Source organism: Passer montanus, unplaced genomic scaffold (genome assembly GCF_014805655.1).
Source record: "Passer montanus isolate IOZ18808 unplaced genomic scaffold, ASM1480565v1 scaffold5, whole genome shotgun sequence".
In the NCBI taxonomy this organism is placed as follows: Eukaryota; Metazoa; Chordata; class Aves; order Passeriformes; family Passeridae; genus Passer; species Passer montanus.
Genome location: NW_024369929.1, coordinates 4,196,745 through 4,214,224, shown reverse-complemented (window position 1 = coordinate 4,214,224; position 17,480 = coordinate 4,196,745). Strand labels below are relative to the sequence as shown.

General features: G+C 41.5%; 2 protein-coding genes across 12 annotated transcripts in view; both read left to right on the top strand.

The window, feature by feature from the left end:
* RNF111 (ring finger protein 111) overlaps positions 1-10,738 on the top strand; it is a 52,775-nt gene extending 42,037 nt beyond the window's left edge. For 7 of the 11 annotated variants that reach the window (XM_039723638.1, XM_039723637.1, XM_039723635.1 and 4 more), the window contains 4 exons: positions 5,080-5,172; positions 6,103-6,198; positions 7,121-7,248; positions 7,784-10,738. In XM_039723638.1, the coding sequence (XP_039579572.1) occupies positions 5,080-5,172; positions 6,103-6,198; positions 7,121-7,248; positions 7,784-7,901 (435 nt within the window). In that variant the 3' untranslated portion in view covers positions 7,902-10,738. The remainder of the gene's footprint in view (positions 1-5,079; positions 5,173-6,102; positions 6,199-7,120; positions 7,249-7,783) is intronic. The other 4 variants (XM_039723633.1, XM_039723632.1, XM_039723641.1 and 1 more) reach the window with 3 other exon arrangements.
* A 566-nt stretch (positions 10,739-11,304) lies between these two features.
* On the top strand, positions 11,305-17,427 carry CCNB2 (cyclin B2). The gene is made up of 9 exons (XM_039722862.1): positions 11,305-11,453; positions 12,344-12,472; positions 12,552-12,677; positions 13,074-13,244; positions 13,313-13,471; positions 13,774-14,010; positions 14,793-14,933; positions 15,490-15,600; positions 15,871-17,427. Exons 1-9 carry the CDS (start codon positions 11,424-11,426, stop codon positions 15,970-15,972), a joined length of 1,206 nt encoding a protein of 401 aa, XP_039578796.1. The 5' UTR covers positions 11,305-11,423; the 3' UTR covers positions 15,973-17,427.
* Positions 17,428-17,480: the final 53 nt, after the last annotated feature.

Genomic DNA, 17,480 nt, shown 5'->3' with positions numbered 1-17,480 from the left:
GAGTTCAAAGCATTACAAATGCCTTTTGATGACTCTGCCCTTCTATAGCAATAAGAAAGTCACAGGTTTTGTTCACATGTGTGTGTGAGTACAGCAGATCTGTCAGCAAAGCTTATTTTGAATAGAGAGCAAGTAGACAGTGAAGTTGTTAATCAACAAACTTGACTGGGTTTTAAATAAAAGTGCCGTTTTAGGCAACAGATTATTTGCACCTGCCATCTGTTTTTGCTTTGTAACTTTAGGAGTAGGGTGGAGGAGGAGAGGCTAAGCTGTGATTAGAGTCCCTCTGCGAAGTTGGTGATGTTCTAAAGAGTGCTTTCTTCTTCAAGTTCAAGAGATTTCATGGGTTATATTTTTTGATGCAGATATCATAAACTTTTTTTTTTTTTTGAGAGAGTTGTCTTTTAAAGTAACTGATCCAGTCACTCAACTAAGAATTTCATTAGTATTGAACCCACTTTGTGGAATGGCTTGAAGCACAATTGGCAGTATGCCTTTTTATGTGGAGTACTGAAACCCCTTCCAGACTGTAAAGGACATAATGGATTATTTGGGCTTTAATGACATTAGTTCTCTGTATCAGTTTCTGACTTTAATTAGATGCAGATAACCAAATCTTCAACTACTCAGTGCTGGAATGCAGACTGCAGTTTTAATCCTCAGGGAGACAAAATGATAAGGATATGTGGGGGAAGATAATCAGTGTTCAGCAGCTTTGACAGTCCAAATAGAGGGTTGGGGAAACGAAATCTCCTTTTCTGCTAATTTGGTTGAAGAGACTTCTACCTGTTTAAGTGTTGTTTCAGGGGGAGTCCTAGATTAAAAGCAGTTAGGAAGAACTTTCTTCATGTCCATGTATCCAAAGGTCAGGCTGCTTCCCTGTTGAATGAAATCCATTCTGGACAGGTACCCATTCTGCTAACTGATTATTTTTAGGGAGGCTCAAGATCAGTGCATGGCATAAGTAATGGAACATTAGAAAAGAAGGATGCAGGACACAAAGGCTTTTCATCTGTTCCTTTTCCTCTGTGATACCAGTGTTGTTAGATGCCACTTCATTTCTGTTTACTCTGGGTTCCTTTGGCTGCTCCTTTGGCACTGGCTCCTTTGGCTTTTTGACTTTTTTTGCTTTTGAAGGCAACAGGCTCTAGCACTGTTTGCCACTTCAGATCGGGCAGGATGGCAATTCCTGTAATTTATGATGGGGTATGGTGTACCAGACTCTTGACTCCAGCTTCTTCTGCCCTTTTGAATAATGTCCTGTTGAATGTGAATTTCAGGGGTGAGGAGTGATGGGGGAATTATTTGGCCTTTGTAGTTTGCTAGGTATGGTGTAATAAATATCTCTGGAGTTGATGCAAGCCTTTGAAAGACTCCTTAATTTATCTGGGAACCTGCAGCTTCTCGGTCTGAGGGAGATCTTTGGATCATATTTTTACAAAAAAAACCCCAAAAAAACAACAAAACCCCCAAATAAACCACAAGCAAACCCCAAGTTTCTTTCAGTACCTTAATCTCTCTCAGGTGTTTCACATCTACCTTTTAATATGCTGTTCCCCCTTTTTCTTCTATTGCAGAGCCTTACTGTTGTGTTTGTTTACCTGTGGGTTGATTCAGAGTGTTTGAGGCTGTCTTTACACTTAGTTATGAAAATCCTTAGGGATTTGAGGTGTAAGCCAATAGGTCCCAGCACATTATGGTAGTTGTGTGCTGGTCAGATAATGTTGCTCAGAGTGTAGTCATACAGGTGTTGCAGCTCTAAGCAGCTGTTCTGTAACCCAAAAGCCCACAAGTTTCTATGTAATACCTGAACACTTAAGACTGTAACTTCAGCTAGTAAGAGTAGTTCAAGATGAGCTTCAGGTTTGAAATAGCCTTGATTAGCTGCATCAAATAGAATTGCATTTTTAAGAAAAAGCTTCTAGTCTTTTCATAATATAAACATGAATTACTGTTCTTTGGCTTTTTGGAGATTAAATACTATTGAAGAGCACTCTTGTTATGCTCCCCTAAGACACAGGTACCACTGGGTTTTATCTGTGCAGCAGGTTCCTTCACCCAATGACTTTCTATGGAAATGATAGGTTTTCCCTGTTTGTATTTGGCTTAAGACATTAAATGATGAGCTTTACTTCTTTTTGTGCATTGACAGTAGCTGGGCAGTTAGTTAACTGAAAAGGCTCACACTGGGGATTTGTTCCAATACAAATTAAATCAGACTTCATGGACCAAGGAGGCTGGGCTGGACAGAATTAGTAGTACCATGCAGGGCAGGAATCTCTACTGACTGGCAACTGGAAAGCAAAAGGATCCTGCAAAGATAGAGGGTATTTTAAGGAGAGAGTAGCAAGAAAGAAAGCCTTCCCTGCAGGTCAGATGTTTCAAACTGTTGGGAATGTTTGTGTTGTAAATGGCTCAACTTAGCCTTGAATTACTGTAGTTGCTGCAGATTTTTGTGGTCATGGAAAGTATCAATAGAAAGTGCAAAACAAAAACAGATGATACTTTTACAGTTCCTGGCAGACTTGTGCTGGAATTGCAGGTTCAGAATATATTGCATTAAAGTATATATTTTAATTTGACTGTATGCAAAAGAATATATACAAACATTTAGTGCAGACTGGCGTTGCCTTTAACTGCTTACATTCTTCATTAACTTTTACCTTTTTTCTTTCTTTCTTTATGAAAGCTTAGTGAAAACTCACCTCTGCTTTTATGTGAAGCTCTTCAAGAGAGCTGAAATCTTTTTGCATTTGAAGCTTGGTGGTAACTGTCAAAGGGATTTCAGTAAGACTGTTCTTAGTTAGGTATTATTGATAGCTCTCTTTTCAGAGTAGCATTTTACCTGACCAGAAATGTGAGCTGTGCTCTCAGGGTATTTTATAAAAGAGCCTGTACATAATGTATGTTCAGGTAATTTTGCAGAGGTGTTATTCCAGCCCTGTCAGGACAATATGAAGGCCCATTTATTAGCATGAAAATACATTGTCCCACATGACATTTCTGTTGTCTTGAGTTCAGTGGTTTGTTATGGTAGGTGCTCTGAGCAATTTCTGGTTTTGTACTGTTAAAATAAATTTTAATAGGTTTCCTAGTCTCCAGTAGCAGAATTTGTTCCATATAGAAGACCTATCCAGGTGCAGGTCACTGCAGTTGGTAAACTGACTGCTGAGGCAATGGAACTGTAATTATGGAATTGCAGCAATACATCCATGACTTTGCACCTCTTGGGATGATGCAGTATCTGCACTGTCAGATGCATTGCTTTCCAAAACACTGATTTCAAATCCTGGTCAATAAAAAAGCCGAGCATTGACTATCACTTCTGAGACTTAGGTTAGTTTTTGTCAGGAGTTCCCTTCCTCTGAGTGCTGGCCATTGATTGCCAATGTTATAATAGGCAATAAAATTTCCCAAATGATGCCAGACAGGTCTATGCCTAGTGAAAACCTGGCACAATAAGTATGTTCATAGTGTGAGTGAATGACCTAATTCTTTAAATGTATTTTCTGTAATTGGAGGCTGAAGTAGCATTACACGCTTAAATGTAGAATGAATCATAGATCAGTGATTATCTGAGAGTGATTTCTTAAAAATCAGCATATCTTCAATCTGCTCCCCTAAAATTCCTTACAGCTACAGTTTATATTGTCAAACAGTAAGACCTATGATACCAAGAGATTACTTACATGAACTGTTTTGATATGCACCTTCAGTTTCTATTACTCTGGTTTCTTTAAGACCAGTATTGTGGCTGTATTTGTGGCAGATGTTGGCACTACATTGTCATTTAACAGGTACCATGTAAACTGCTTTAAAATAATCAGATTCTGCCTTTCTTTTCTGGAAAAAAAAAATATTTAGGGCAGAGGAATCTTGCCTATCCCTGTCAGCTTTTAGTTACAAGATTGGATTTGAAAACTGTAGAAAGGCAGCTTATTGGTCTCTTATTTGATGTGGGTAGCTTTGTCTAGGTCTGTGCTTTTCCACAATGCATTCATTGAGTTTTACACCTTTATACATGTTAAACTTGGAAGTGTGTGATGGAAAGAAGAAGAGCAACATGTGAATATGTGACTTCATGAATAGTGTCTGGGATATCTGTTTTGTGGGTTCATGAGATGAATGTTGAGCTGTCATATACAGCAGCAGAGGCATTATCAGCTGATAGCACAGAAAGGAAGATGGTACTCGTGTATTTCCAAGTCAACAGCTGCTTACAGTCTTCCTGTCAGTGTGCTGTGGGATTGAGTAAACCTAATCTGCTGATCATTTTGGTTTTTTTCACCTGTTCATTAAAGATTGCTATTGGAATGTTCCTCACAAGAAGTCAATACCATTATTCACTCATCTTGCTGGGGTAAAACAGGAATGCAGCAGCCCTGCAGTGGAGGGGGTCCCTTCCATATTAATTATCCTCAGCTTTGCTCCATGAAGAGTGCTGGGGCTTGAAGGGCCTGTGGGATATAGCACTGGACACTGTTTTTTTGTTCACTGCTTATACCTCTTACTGTGCAAGGATGCTTGAATGTAGAGTGTATGTAGAGTTAACTGGCTTTGGATGTGAATTTTGAGTGGTAGCTTTTATAGGCCTCTAAATTTCGAGTGTGTTTGGAGATGTTCAGCTCTTTTGAGTCAGATAAGTGTGTCTGCTGCTTTTTCCAGACTGAGTTTTTTAGCCTTGTTCCTTCTGTGGTACCAAAGGCTTATATTTGAGAATCTGTAGCGAGTCCTTTTCATACTTCATGTGCAGCTGCTAGGTGTTCTGTTTACAAAAATAGGTAGATATTTCTAGTGGTTTATATAATATAGGTTGAGATTTTGAGAGTTGGGAATTGTAATGTGGATGTGGAGAGATTACAGGAGAGAATTTAGCCTCACTTCTGTTTTGCTTCTGGTTATGCTTAGATGTGTCAGAGTGGTGTTTGTGTTGTGCTGTTGGTTGGAATTGTATGCTCAGGCTGAGGAGTGTAAAAAGTGATTCAATGAAAGCAAAAGGAACTTAAATTTTTCAGAGTGAACAGTAAAATACTGAAACTGTTCTGAATAGGTTTAACTTAACGTCTGCTGTTTGAATAGGTACCAGACATGGCGGGCTACCCTCACATCCGTTACATTTCATCGGGATTGGATGGAACATCATTCAGAGGCCCTTTCAGGGGCAATTTTGAGGTTTGTAATAGAATAAAACCAGATACATGTCAAAATGTGTCATGAGGGAATATGGGGAGGGTGTATGATAGAGCTAGTTCTGTACACAGATAGAAAAGAATCATAAAGAAAATAGCCTTTACTTACAGAATGCCCTTAGCATTGTGGAGTGGGACAAAAGCATATTGAAAAGTTGGTCAGGAAAAGGTGCCCTGGACAATGCAGGTTAGGTGGCAATGACCTGACAGTACATCTTGCTCTGCCCACAGCCGTCAGTAGGACTGAGTAGTCCCAGGACATTCTGGGAGAAGGCAGGGCTGTCTCAGAGTAACCGTGCCAGGATCCTCCAAGTGAGGCTGAAACTTGGCCATGCTTACAGTGCTGTCCTGTTGTATAGTGCAGGAGTTGAAATGGAGTGAAGGAACAAAGCCAGGAGAACACAAAAGGTATCAGATGCAGAGAGTTAATGACCTAGTCCACTGAAAACCTCTACAGTGACATCTCATGGTTCTAATAAACTCATTGCTGGAGAAAAATAGATCAGTCATTGTATTTCAACTTAAGCAACTTTTTTTTTTCCTCTTCAAAGCCTTAATGACTGTTAGAAAGCGAATATTTACATAGCATGTTTAATTGCCTTTTCCTCATTAGACATAGATGTATGTGTGAACATACTAATAGCCATTCCTAGCTGACAAACACTCTCATTTTTTTGTCATAAAATAGTATTTCACTAGAACTTAAAATACCAGACCGTGTTGTGTGGGTTTTTCTACAGAAGCCCATCACTTTTCCCACACAACATACTCTTTTTGGCTTTGCCTATATTTAATGAAGTCGGGAAATAAGAGTGTCATTCTAAAAATGAAAATGGGTTAGAATAAAATTAATACTTCCTCAATGTAGTTGAAAGAATAGTTTTTAAACTGTTTATTCCTTCATTATTTTTAGGAGCTGATTCACTTGGAGGAACGACTAGGCAATGTTAATCGTGGAGCAACACAGGGAACTATAGAAAGATGCACATATCCACATAAATACAAAAAGGTGAGGATTTCTCAAATTGTGGCCTGCCTGTAATATTTCTTTGAACTTGTACTAATGTGAATGGTTAGTTTAAGTCTGCAGCAGTGTCAGCTTCAAGGAGGGCATGTTTTCTGTATCTTGAAGTTTCAAGGATTATAAACAAAGCTTACAGTGCCACTTGTTTCACAAGGAAAATTTAAAATTAGTTCCTTAGATAAAGAGCTACTGTGATGTGATAAACAGGAGTGGTTAGATGTGATTAACTTGTCCAGTAGTTAGGAGTAGCCTGGTGAGTAGTGAAGTAACTGCTGGTAGTAGCAAATAACAGACTTCAGTGACAGCTCACAAACTAAAGCCTTATGTTTGTAGTAACCACTTCAGAGTGCTTACCTGCTTGGTATATAGCAATTTAACCTTTACTTTAACACATGGGGAAGACTGGAGCACCAGGAGGTTTTGAACTGGGGCACAGAGTTTTGATAACTGAGGTTGTCTCTCAGTTGGAGTTCAGCCTATGATAAGATACAGTCCTATCCACATGACACTGTTCTTTCATACTTAGTAAATAGTGACAAGACACTAGGTTGAAAGGATTTTTGTTTGTCTCTACATGAATGAAATTAAGATATTTAAACATAGACGACAAGTAAAAATAGTGACAAGACACTAGGTTGAAAGGATTTTTGTCTCTACACGAATGAAATTAAGATATTTAAACATAGACAGTAAGTAAATGGACTGGTTGCAGGACTGGTTCCAGTAGACTTTTTAATTAACAGTAGTTAAATCTGAAATGTCCTGGGTTTTGCTCCAAGTGCTGGTTCATTTTGATTCAAGTACATTTTAATAAGTGTTACAAAATGTTTTCAAAGAAATATGTGTTGAATATGTATCAAAAACAGATTTTACTCAGTTTGTCAATAATGTCATCTCTACTAACAAGGTAACAACTGATTGGTTCTCACAGAGGAAACTGCACTGCAAACAAGATGGGGAAGAAGGAACAGAAGAAGACACAGAGGAAAAGTGCACCATCTGTTTGTCTATATTGGAGGAAGGTGAAGATGTCAGGTAAATAACACTGAATATCCAAATACAATGTTGATGTTCTGGCTTGGGCACCATACTTGAATGTGGTGCCCTGCTTTGCAGTACTGCTTAGGATAACAGGTACAGTTAAGTGCTGTCATTGAACTGATACAATCAAACAAGTTGCAGCTGAAAATGCACATTGTTCAATCTGTACTGTCATTAGGTAGAGTGTGGGTTATTCTATCAGTCTTCCATAGTTTGACTGTCTGTATTATAACATGAGCCCAAGCTGATGCCCTGAATTAATCAGGACTGTCAGTGTTTCTGGAGTGATGCTACTTAAACTCCAGCAGGTGTAAATCAGTCTAATACAGCAGAAGCCAGTTGATGCTTGACTTCATTGCCCATTTCTTTTGGAACTAGACAGAATGCATGTGCAGCTGGAAAGGCTATGAAACCTGTGGGCAAACAGAAAGAACAGACCTTAGTAGCAAAGCCCACACTGTGTTTTTTCCAATGGGTTTGTTGATATGGAAATGCTTTATTAACACCAATGTTTTTGTTCTGATGACAGGCGCCTTCCATGTATGCACCTTTTCCACCAAGTGTGTGTAGATCAGTGGTTGATTACTAACAAGAAGTGCCCCATTTGCAGAGTGGACATTGAGGCTCAGCTGCCTAGTGAAAGTTGACACTGCTTTCCAGAACTCTTGTCCTCCCTCTCACTCCCTCTCATCCTTCCTGGTACTGCAGTCAACCAAAGATGGCATGACTTACCTGCGCAGATTTGGAAGCATTGAACCCAGAGTGCTGGCTCTGCTATATGGTACAACTAATGCTAGACCTACAGTTTATGTAGAAGACAGTTGAGTTTCAGTGTATTTATAAATTTGTTTTGTTTTACATTTTTTCTTTAAATTCATTACTGTATTTTTGCATGGTTCCTTGTATTGCATTTGTTTGCACATATTATGGGCTTTGTGACCCCAAACTTGCAGGCGAGATTAGCTGCTTTAGTAAGTAGAATTGTGTGGTCTCTTTTTTTGGTTTGTTTTATGTAGTATCAAGCTTGGAAAGTATGATTTCACTCATTACTAACCTTGAATTCCTTAATTTAATCGATCATATATATTTTAGTTTAAATGTATAAAGATCATCTAGAAAAGGATAATATTATGTATTGAGACATTCCTTAATTAGGAAAAAATGGCTGCTGTATATTTACAAGATCAGTTATGAGTCAAATAACATCCTTAATACTGGGAACAGAATATTATATTCAGTTTGACTGATACATATAGCATACTCATCACCAGAGTTTTTGTCTGATCAGATTTTTGTGTTTGTTTTAAAAATTTCAGCACAATGCAGATATATTTGAATGTCAATATTAAACATTTAGACTGCTGTTCAGATTGTATTTATCATTTTCTTCTATGTCTAGAAATTTGAATCCCTAACTTAAATATATGCTGCTGTGAAACAGCTCTTAGTGAACACTAAATGTTGATTTCAGTTAGCTGGATTGTAGATACTTGCAGACTGAAAGAATTATTAGGGACATGGAAAAAGAGCTTAGAATCTGTTTGGTCTTCTGCTAACTTAAGTTGAAGTATCTGCGCACATTGAGGGTTGGTTTTATTTGGGATTTTTTTTTTGCTATGTTTTTTTGTTTATTTGTTTGGGTTTTGTTGGTTTGTGTTTTTTTAAAATATAAAACCATTCAATAAGGACTTAAAGCTGCAGGGTTTTTGTTTGGGTTTATATACGTGAATTCATAGAATTTCTAAGGATTCCAGGCTTGTCTTGGGATTTTTATTAGATTTAAAGTTAATAAAGTTAGCTAAATCCACTTGTCTCTTGTTTTTATTTTTCATTTAGTAAGTTGAAAGCCTGTAAATTCCTGTAGAAACTGAGACACAAATTATGTGGTTCCCTAGTTTTTGCCTTGGTCATAGATTCCCTCTTTATAAATTACCAACAGTCTATCACTGATTGAACTATTTTCTATAGTTAAGATTTGCTGCATAATATAGTATATAGAATTAAGTTATGATGTACTAACATTTTGCCTTTGAAGGAGGTTTTAGTCCACATCAGGATTCAAGTTGCTCATCAGCATTCTTTCACGTCTAGTAGACTCTAGTTTATTTAAATGTGCTCGACATTGCAAAGTGCAAATGTGCAAAGACATGGAGGCAGTGTTACTGTCACTTTGGAAAAGATGTTCCTTGGGGATCATATATGAACATGCCAATTAGCTTGCATTAAGCCACCTGCTTTGTAAGTGGATTGAATAATAAATACCTTCAGTTTCTTGTCTTTGTCTTTCATGATCAGATTACGTGTAAAACGGTTTACAGTAAACCTAGAAGATAAACTCTTATGTTTACACTAAAAAATCCATTTATGAATATTACCTTATTGAATCTGATGCCTGTTTCTGTATGGTTAAAGCTGCTTCCCTTTTATTTGATTTTTTTTTTTTACCTGTTAGTAGTAGCATTTGCGAGTACAGTGTCTATTGCTGGCAGCAAACTTCACACCTCTGGCACTGAGGCTTTAAACAGAGTGAAATTTTATTCCAGCATGTGTGCTAAATGGACCTTTTCAAGCTGAATTGCATTGCTGAAACTGAACTTAAAACCACTTTGCGCTTGTATGATGGGGGATATGGGAGAGAGGCAACGGGCTGGACTGCTTCAAAACCTGCCTTGGGTTTGTGCTAAAGCTTCTTGAACATTCTGGCTGTAGGAAACTGAAAGTGACTGCAAAGCTGAAGCTGCATTAATCTGTTCACTGCTAAGAATGAATGAAAGTAACTGGAAGGACTGAACAGACACTTTGTGTTTTCCAGTGACTGTTGAGAAGAAGTTAATTGACCACTAATGCTTGAAGACTGATGAAACTCATTTCTAAAAGTTTCCAAGAAGGTACTTGAGAGATATGGGAAAAAACCCCAGGGCCTGTGAAGTAACGGAGAGCCTGGGTGTGTGATAAATTCTATTTTGGCTTCCTTACAGGACAGAGAAGCACAGGTTTGGGGGGATTTTTTTTTTTTAATTTTAAGGAAATATTTTATGGGTCTAATTTGAGTGCCTGGTACTAGAGGTATTTTAGTGATCCATGAATTGGTTTGTTATATAATAGCTACTGATACTGTCTTGCTTTTAAATGTATGCATAACGTTGTAATGTGATGCTGAACACTTAGGTATTTGTCAGGAATCACAGTGTTCTGATCTTAATGCTATTGCAGGGGCTAAAAAGCTGCAGCTTACTTCTGTTCCAGAAGGTTGTGACTTAACCATAGTTTAAGGGAAGGAAAAGGAATAGGCTTTTCATTTTGAAAATTTCCACCACTTACTGTGCTTTATATGCTTAGATGCATTGCCTTAAGTTTTCTGCAGCATCTTTACAGATAAGATTCTCAACAGTATGCATCAAATTACTTTTCATATGAAATTCCATTGTCAAAAGAAATCCTTTTGTATGCAATAAATAAAATGTTAGACTGGTATCATTCAAAATCTGTTTCTTTTGCAATTTTTTCCCCTTCCCCTGTCTTGCTCTTGAAGTCTTGATCTGTAAACATTTTTGTTTGCATGTATTACTGCAGGTACTGCCTAAAAAAAAGCTCTTAGAGAAGGATCAGCATTTAGCTGAGTTAATTACCCTGCTAAATGGAGTTATCTGGAACCTTGAATTCAGTGCTGATTTTAAGAGACTGCAGAACTGCAAGTAAACTTTTCTATCGCTTTAGACAATTGCGGGACTCGTTATTAAACTCCCTCCTGCCTGTCGGCTCCCTCCCCCGAGCAGGGAGCGCCGGCGCTGGGCGGCGTTCGGCGGGCACGGGGCCGGTGCCGAGAGCTGGGGCAGGGCTCAGCCGGTGCCGAGAGCTCGGGCAGAGCTCAGCCGGTGCCGTTCGGGCTCAGCCGGTGCCGAGAGCTCGGGCTCGGTTCAGCCGGTGCCGTTCGGGCTCGGCCCCGCCCTGTCCCCCGCCACCGGAAGCGGCTGCAGCCGTTTCCTGCTGGGGCGGGGCCTGAGCGGACGGACCAATCGAACGCGTGCATCGTACGAAGTTGTCCAATAGTAGAGCAGGATAGGGTTTAAAGGGGGCCGCGGCAGCGTGCGGCAGCGGCTGCCGGTTTGGCTGGAGAGCGGAGCGGGTCCGTGCGGAGCGGCGGCAGCGGCCCTCTCGTATCCGTGCCCATGGCGCTGCCGGTGACGCGCCGTGCCCCTGTGAGTACCGCCACGGGCGGCGGGCGGGCCGGGGGGGCGACAGAAGAGCAGCCGGGGCGGGGAGTGGTGGGGATCGGGCGAGAAGGGGCCCCGCCGGGGGCGAGGGCCCCGCCGGTGTTCGCCCTCAGGCGGCGCGGGGCCGCGGGCCGGCCGGGCGGGGGTCTCAGGGGCACGGCGCGTCACCGGCAGCGCCATGGGCACGGACACGAGGGGCCCGCTGCTCAGGCCGGCCGGGCCCCCGTGCTTGGGCGGGTGGGGCAGCGGCTCCGCGGTGTGAGGGGTCCGTTCGTGCAGGGCTGGCCTTGGCCGCCCCTGCCCGGCCTTGGCCGCCCGCGCCTCCCCCGCGGGACAGCGGGAACGGGGGAGTGGGAAAACTAGAGCTGCCTCAGGGGGAGCGGCAGGAAGCGACTACAGGAGCCTCTCTTCTGTGGTGGTTGTCTAATGGCTTAAACTGAACTCAGCGAAAAAAAAATGAAGCCTGGTGGTTTAACAGGTGTGCAAAACAAACAGTATTCCTTTTTGTGTGTGTAGCGTAGCTTTTTACTTACCATGGTGTATGTGTAACAAGGAATTTGCTGTGTGCATCCTCTGGGGGGCGCTGCTGGCGTTACGAAGTGTGAGTGTGGCGGCGTTAAAGAGCAGTGAGCGCTCTGACCTTACAAAGTTACACAGTATGAGAGGGTGCGTTGCCTACTTTTACAACACCATTCGGAAGCACAATCCTCTGAACCTGGAGAGGAGACTTCTTCCTCTGAATAGATGTGACTGGCTGGGGAGTAAAAGCTAGCTGAGTAATGCATAGTAGGTACAGTGGTGGTAAGTCTGCAATGGAGTCAGGCATTGCAAAGCTGTTGGTCTATGACTCTTATTTTGCAATTTTGTCATTTTAGATCACTAGAGGGATGGAGAATGCTGTGTCTGACCTTAGAAGCAAAGCGAAAACTCACGTGACTGGCAAAAGGGCTGCTTTAGAAGAAATAGGAAATAAAGTTACAACAAGAGGAACACACATATCTAAGGTAAAGGAACATTTGAAATCTCTGTACAGGGAGAAGTTGGATTGCTGCTCTGTACTAATAATAAATGTTTTCACTACAGAAAACAGAATGCCCCAAAGCATCCATAAAGCCTGTGAAAGGACCTAGCAAGACGACAAATGGAATTGTACTGCCTAAAGCTCCAGCTGCTGTAAATCAAGCAAACAAAGAAACTGATGTTCCAAAGGTAGGAACTGGTGATACTGTTCTAATTTTTAATTTCTTTTGCAACTTTGAGCTCTACCCTCACAGTAATTTATCTGTGGCTGTATCTCATTCCTCTGCTGAAAAAGCAAAGTCCCTGTACTGAGGTTTTGGTTTAATGCATGTTGTATTTAAAGCTTAATGCATGGTGTTCAAGTGGCAGAATGAGCTGCTGGAGGACTTGATGAAGATTCTGCTTTAGCTGGCAATTACTGGAAGATCTTTGGGTTCTGTGTTTGTGGTATGCCAGTGAAAACTTGCTGAGCTGGAGCCCCAGCTTCCATCCGAAGTTGCATTAGTGACAGGTGAAACATGGAAACAAAGGAACAGTGAAACATAAACAGTAGCTCCGTGTTAACAGATGTGATCTGTTCCTTAGGTTCTGTCTCCTGTGCCTATGGATGTGTCCGTGCAGGAGGAGGATTTGTGCCAAGCCTTCTCTGATGTGTTGCTCAACAACGTGGAAGACATCGATGCGGAGGACTGGGAGAACCCCCAGCTGTGTAGTGACTACGTCAAGGACATCTACCTGTACCTGCGGGAGCTCGAGGTAGGCTGCCCCAGGGCTGCCCGGGTGCCTCGGGGGGTGCCAGGCTGCTGACCCCGCTCTCCCCACAGCTACAGCAGTCTGTCCGGCCGCACTACCTGGACGGGAGGACGATCAACGGGCGCATGCGCGCCATCCTGGTGGACTGGCTGGTGCAGGTGCACTCGAGGTTCCGCCTCCTGCAGGAGACACTCTACATGTGTGTGGCCATCATGGATCGCTTCTTGCAGGTGAGAGCTCCTTCAGGTCGTGCTCATTGTAATTACTCATTGCTGTGTTTGTAAAGGAGTTCAGGGTTTAACTTTTCTTTAGGTATTTAACAATCAACAAAATCTGCTCTGTGTGTAAGAGCTGTTACAGTGAGGCTGCTGCCTTCTTTGAGCCTGTCACTATACAGACACCTTTGACTAGAGTGAAAACCTCATTTATAGGAATGAACATTGTCATGCTGGTATTCTAAACTGATAAATATGAATCTGATTATCTACAGTTTGACACTTCAGGGCCTGCATTTTTAATGTCTGTGTTGCAGAGTCATCCAGTACCTCGCAAGAAGCTTCAGCTGGTGGGCGTAACAGCGCTGCTTGTGGCTTCAAAATATGAAGAGATACTGTCTCCTGATGTAGCAGACTTTGTTTACATTACTGACAATGCCTACACCAGTAATGAAATTAGAGAAATGGAAATTATTATTCTTAGAGAATTAAATTTTGACCTGGGGCGACCTCTTCCAATTCACTTCTTAAGAAGAGCATCAAAAGCTGGGGAGGTGGGTACTTGTGCTCATTATCTAGCACTTCCCTGTATTGCTCAAGCCTGTAAGGATTGCTTCTGGTGTTTTTGTCATGTGACCTTACCTCCTCCAGTTTAAATGCTGGATGAAGAAATGCTCAGCTCTGAAACTCCACCGTGTGGCGTAACACGACACTGTCACTGTGGCAGCCAGCAGTATTTCATATTTCCATTTCCTGATGCCCGTGTTCAGCCTTAGTGGCAGTAATTTTACTGTTAAACTAAGAAGCCTTGCTTTTAATCTTTTTAATCCTGGTAAACAGGGTACTTATTAGTAAAACACTAGCAGTGTTGCAGTTCTTCGTAACTTCTGGTTGTAAAAATTGTGTTATTTAGGAATCAAAAGATAAGGTTTCTCTTTGACACAGCCCTTTCTTTCTCCACCTCAGTAATTATATTCAAATGACTTGCCTACACCTGAGGTGGGCTTCAGTTACCTCAGCAGACCACTGGGTAACTCAATCAAGTTTCTCCTTAAGTAATTTGACACCTTTGCTCCCGTAGTTTGCATTACAGAGTGTCCCTAGTTGGGCACAGCAGTACCTGATACTGCAGATTTCTGCTAAAATCCCTCACTTGACTTTGTGTCCAAACGGCTGCTGGTCTTGATTTTGAGAGGAATGTCTGTTAGAAAGGATGGTCCCTAAGCTGTAGTGAAGACTTTGCTATTTTTGGTTTGTTCTTGAACACAATAAGCAATTCTGAGTGATAAAGCTAAAGGGAGTGAAGCTGTGGACTAACAAGCTCTCAATCTGCTAGGCTGATGCTAAGCAACACACTCTAGCCAAGTACCTGATGGAGCTGACGCTGATCGACTATGACATGGTTCACCACCGGCCCTCCGAGATCGCAGCTGCCGCACTGTGCCTGTCTCAGAAGATTCTGGGCCATAACAAATGGGTGAGCATTTTAATAAACTGGTTGTTCTTCACTCAGTGGAATCCAACCAGTAAAAAAGTACTTTAAAAATTGTGTTTAGTTGGTGACAGTGCTGGTGCTGGATTGATGGTTGGACAGCCTGATGCTTAGTGACAGGTAGAAAAAGGAATGTACCAGTAAAAACTCACAGTCCTTTTCTGTGTGAATACTGGGGTAAAGAAGGATGTTTCTTATTAAAGCACTGAGTTATTGAAGGCTACACTGTAAGTAAAAGCAGATTTTCCTAATTCTTGCAGTACATGTAGCATAATGAAGTTGTGGACCATGAGTAGTGAGTTGTAATTCAGCTGATAGTTGCTTTTTTACCCTCTGTTCAGTCTAAAAGCATCATCTTTGAAATTGATGTGTCCAGACTTCACATCAGGTTACTCTGGATCTGTCATTTAAACTGACAGCTGCAGTTCCCAGCACTTCAGGCTTAGCAGTGAAGCTCAGGGTGTTTGCTGCCTGGAGTGATTGTGCCTCCAGCAGCAATTCCCCCTTCACAAATCTCAAGTTTGTTCTCATTCTGCTGCAGGGTACAAAGCAGCAGTACTACACTGGCTACGCAGAAGACAGTCTTGTGATGACCATGAAACATATGGCCAAGAATGTAGTCAAAGTAAATGAGAAGTTAACAAAATACACTGTAAGTATAACTACTTAAATAATTTTGTAGCTCCTTAGGTAAACGCTCTATGTTACCTTAAAGCATAAGCTGTTCTGACAAGCCTGTAAGAGGCTGTTGCATTAATGTCAACAGCAAAAAAAACCTTTCAGACAAATTGTGCTCTTGTTGCCTTGCTAACTGGTTCAGTGCCAGCCTTGTTTGTTTGCTTGTTTTTCAAGCAGGCAGACAAAATGACCCAAACAGTGGTGTATGCATGAAACTTCTGAATTTCTGTTCTCTACTCTGCAGGCTATCAAGAACAAGTATGCAAGCAGCAAACTACTGACCATCAGCACCATCCCTCAGCTGAACAGTGAGATCATCAAGGATCTGGCTGCATCACTGCTGTGAAGCCCTGGGCAGCCAGGGCCTGATGGGGTGTGCACTTTGTCCACTGCTTTTGTACATAGCATTCCAGCTCCCACAGACAGTTCCGACTCACACAGAAGGTGACATTTTAAATTTGCTTTGTAATACAGCTTTGTATCTAAAAATAAAACTCCTTTCTTTTAAATATTGAGAGTGTGACTCTTTAAGGTACAACCTGTGTATTTGCAATCTAATGTCCAAGTGGGACATTTGACTAAATAGGTGATTGTTACAAGTTGCAGTTAAATGGGCTTGATTATTCTCTGTGGTTTCTTCCAGAGAGAATCTCCAAGCTTTATATATTGCATTATATCTATTAACTTATTTCACTCTTAAGATAGAGAAGGCAGACAGGTTTTTTGTTGTACCTTAAAGAACACGAAATATGTACTTTATTTCAGTGTCTTGTTTCAAGAAACTATACTGGAATTTATTTCTTTTTTTGTAGTTAGCCATCTTTAAGTTGGGGGAAAGATGTAGGCTGTCTTTAACCTTGTAAATGTTTGTGTTTCTCTGTGTGCTTAACAAAAGGGAGCTAAGGTAGAAAAACTGGAAGTTGTCTGTAATGCTAACTGTGCAGGGAATGCAGGTGTGGAACTGTGGCCATGAAACCTTCTGAAAGCAGCTCAGCTCTTGAAACCTTCTCCACTTCCTGAAAAGGACCCCCCTCAGGTTTTTCATTACCTGTTTGCTTGCCCACATATTTTTCCCCCCTGCTTCTCCAATAAATCTCTGTACCTGGGATTATAGAGTAAAACCCAGCACAAGGCAGTTCTTCTTGTCACTTCCTTGTCACTTGGCATCCTTTCGTCTGTGGTTTTAATCTAAGTGTATCTGTGTGCCCAAGGAATGCAAGCATGTAAGTAATGCAACTTTTCTGCCCCAATACCTCATGCATGTCTATTTGTTAAATTCATCTTGTGTAAGTAATGTTAAAATGGACCTTCTGATAGTCCCCAGGTTGTACTGAACTCAGTCCCTCCCTTCCATGCCTAGCTATTCTGTGACTGCTCAGCATCTCTTCATGAGTGTGCCTGGCTCTGATGTAGAAGGCAAGATCCCAATGCTGCCCTAGACCTCTCAGTGCTCCCCTGGGGGAAGGATGTTGAAGCTGCTGGGTTTTCACTCCTCAGGTAGATTCTTCTCTTCCCCTGGCATAAGTAAGCCTAGCACTTGCTGCAAACCATCTTCTGAAAAATATGCCTCATTCCTTGTGTGGATATTATTCCTCCCTTGGAGTGAGGTCCTCATTTCTGGCTCCCAGAAACAGCTGCTATAGAAGATGGGAGTTTGTGTACCTAAGTTAGGCAATGGTTTAGGAGGGAGGGATTCAAGATTTTTAGCTGTACCTTAAAGCTTTTGCAACTTTTTAATACTAGCATATGCAGGGCTTTTTAACTGCTCTTAACATGAGAGAATGCAATGCATGGCACTTCAGCTGGGCATGGGGAAAATAATTTGGTTTGGAGTGAAGAAAGGGATTCTTTCTT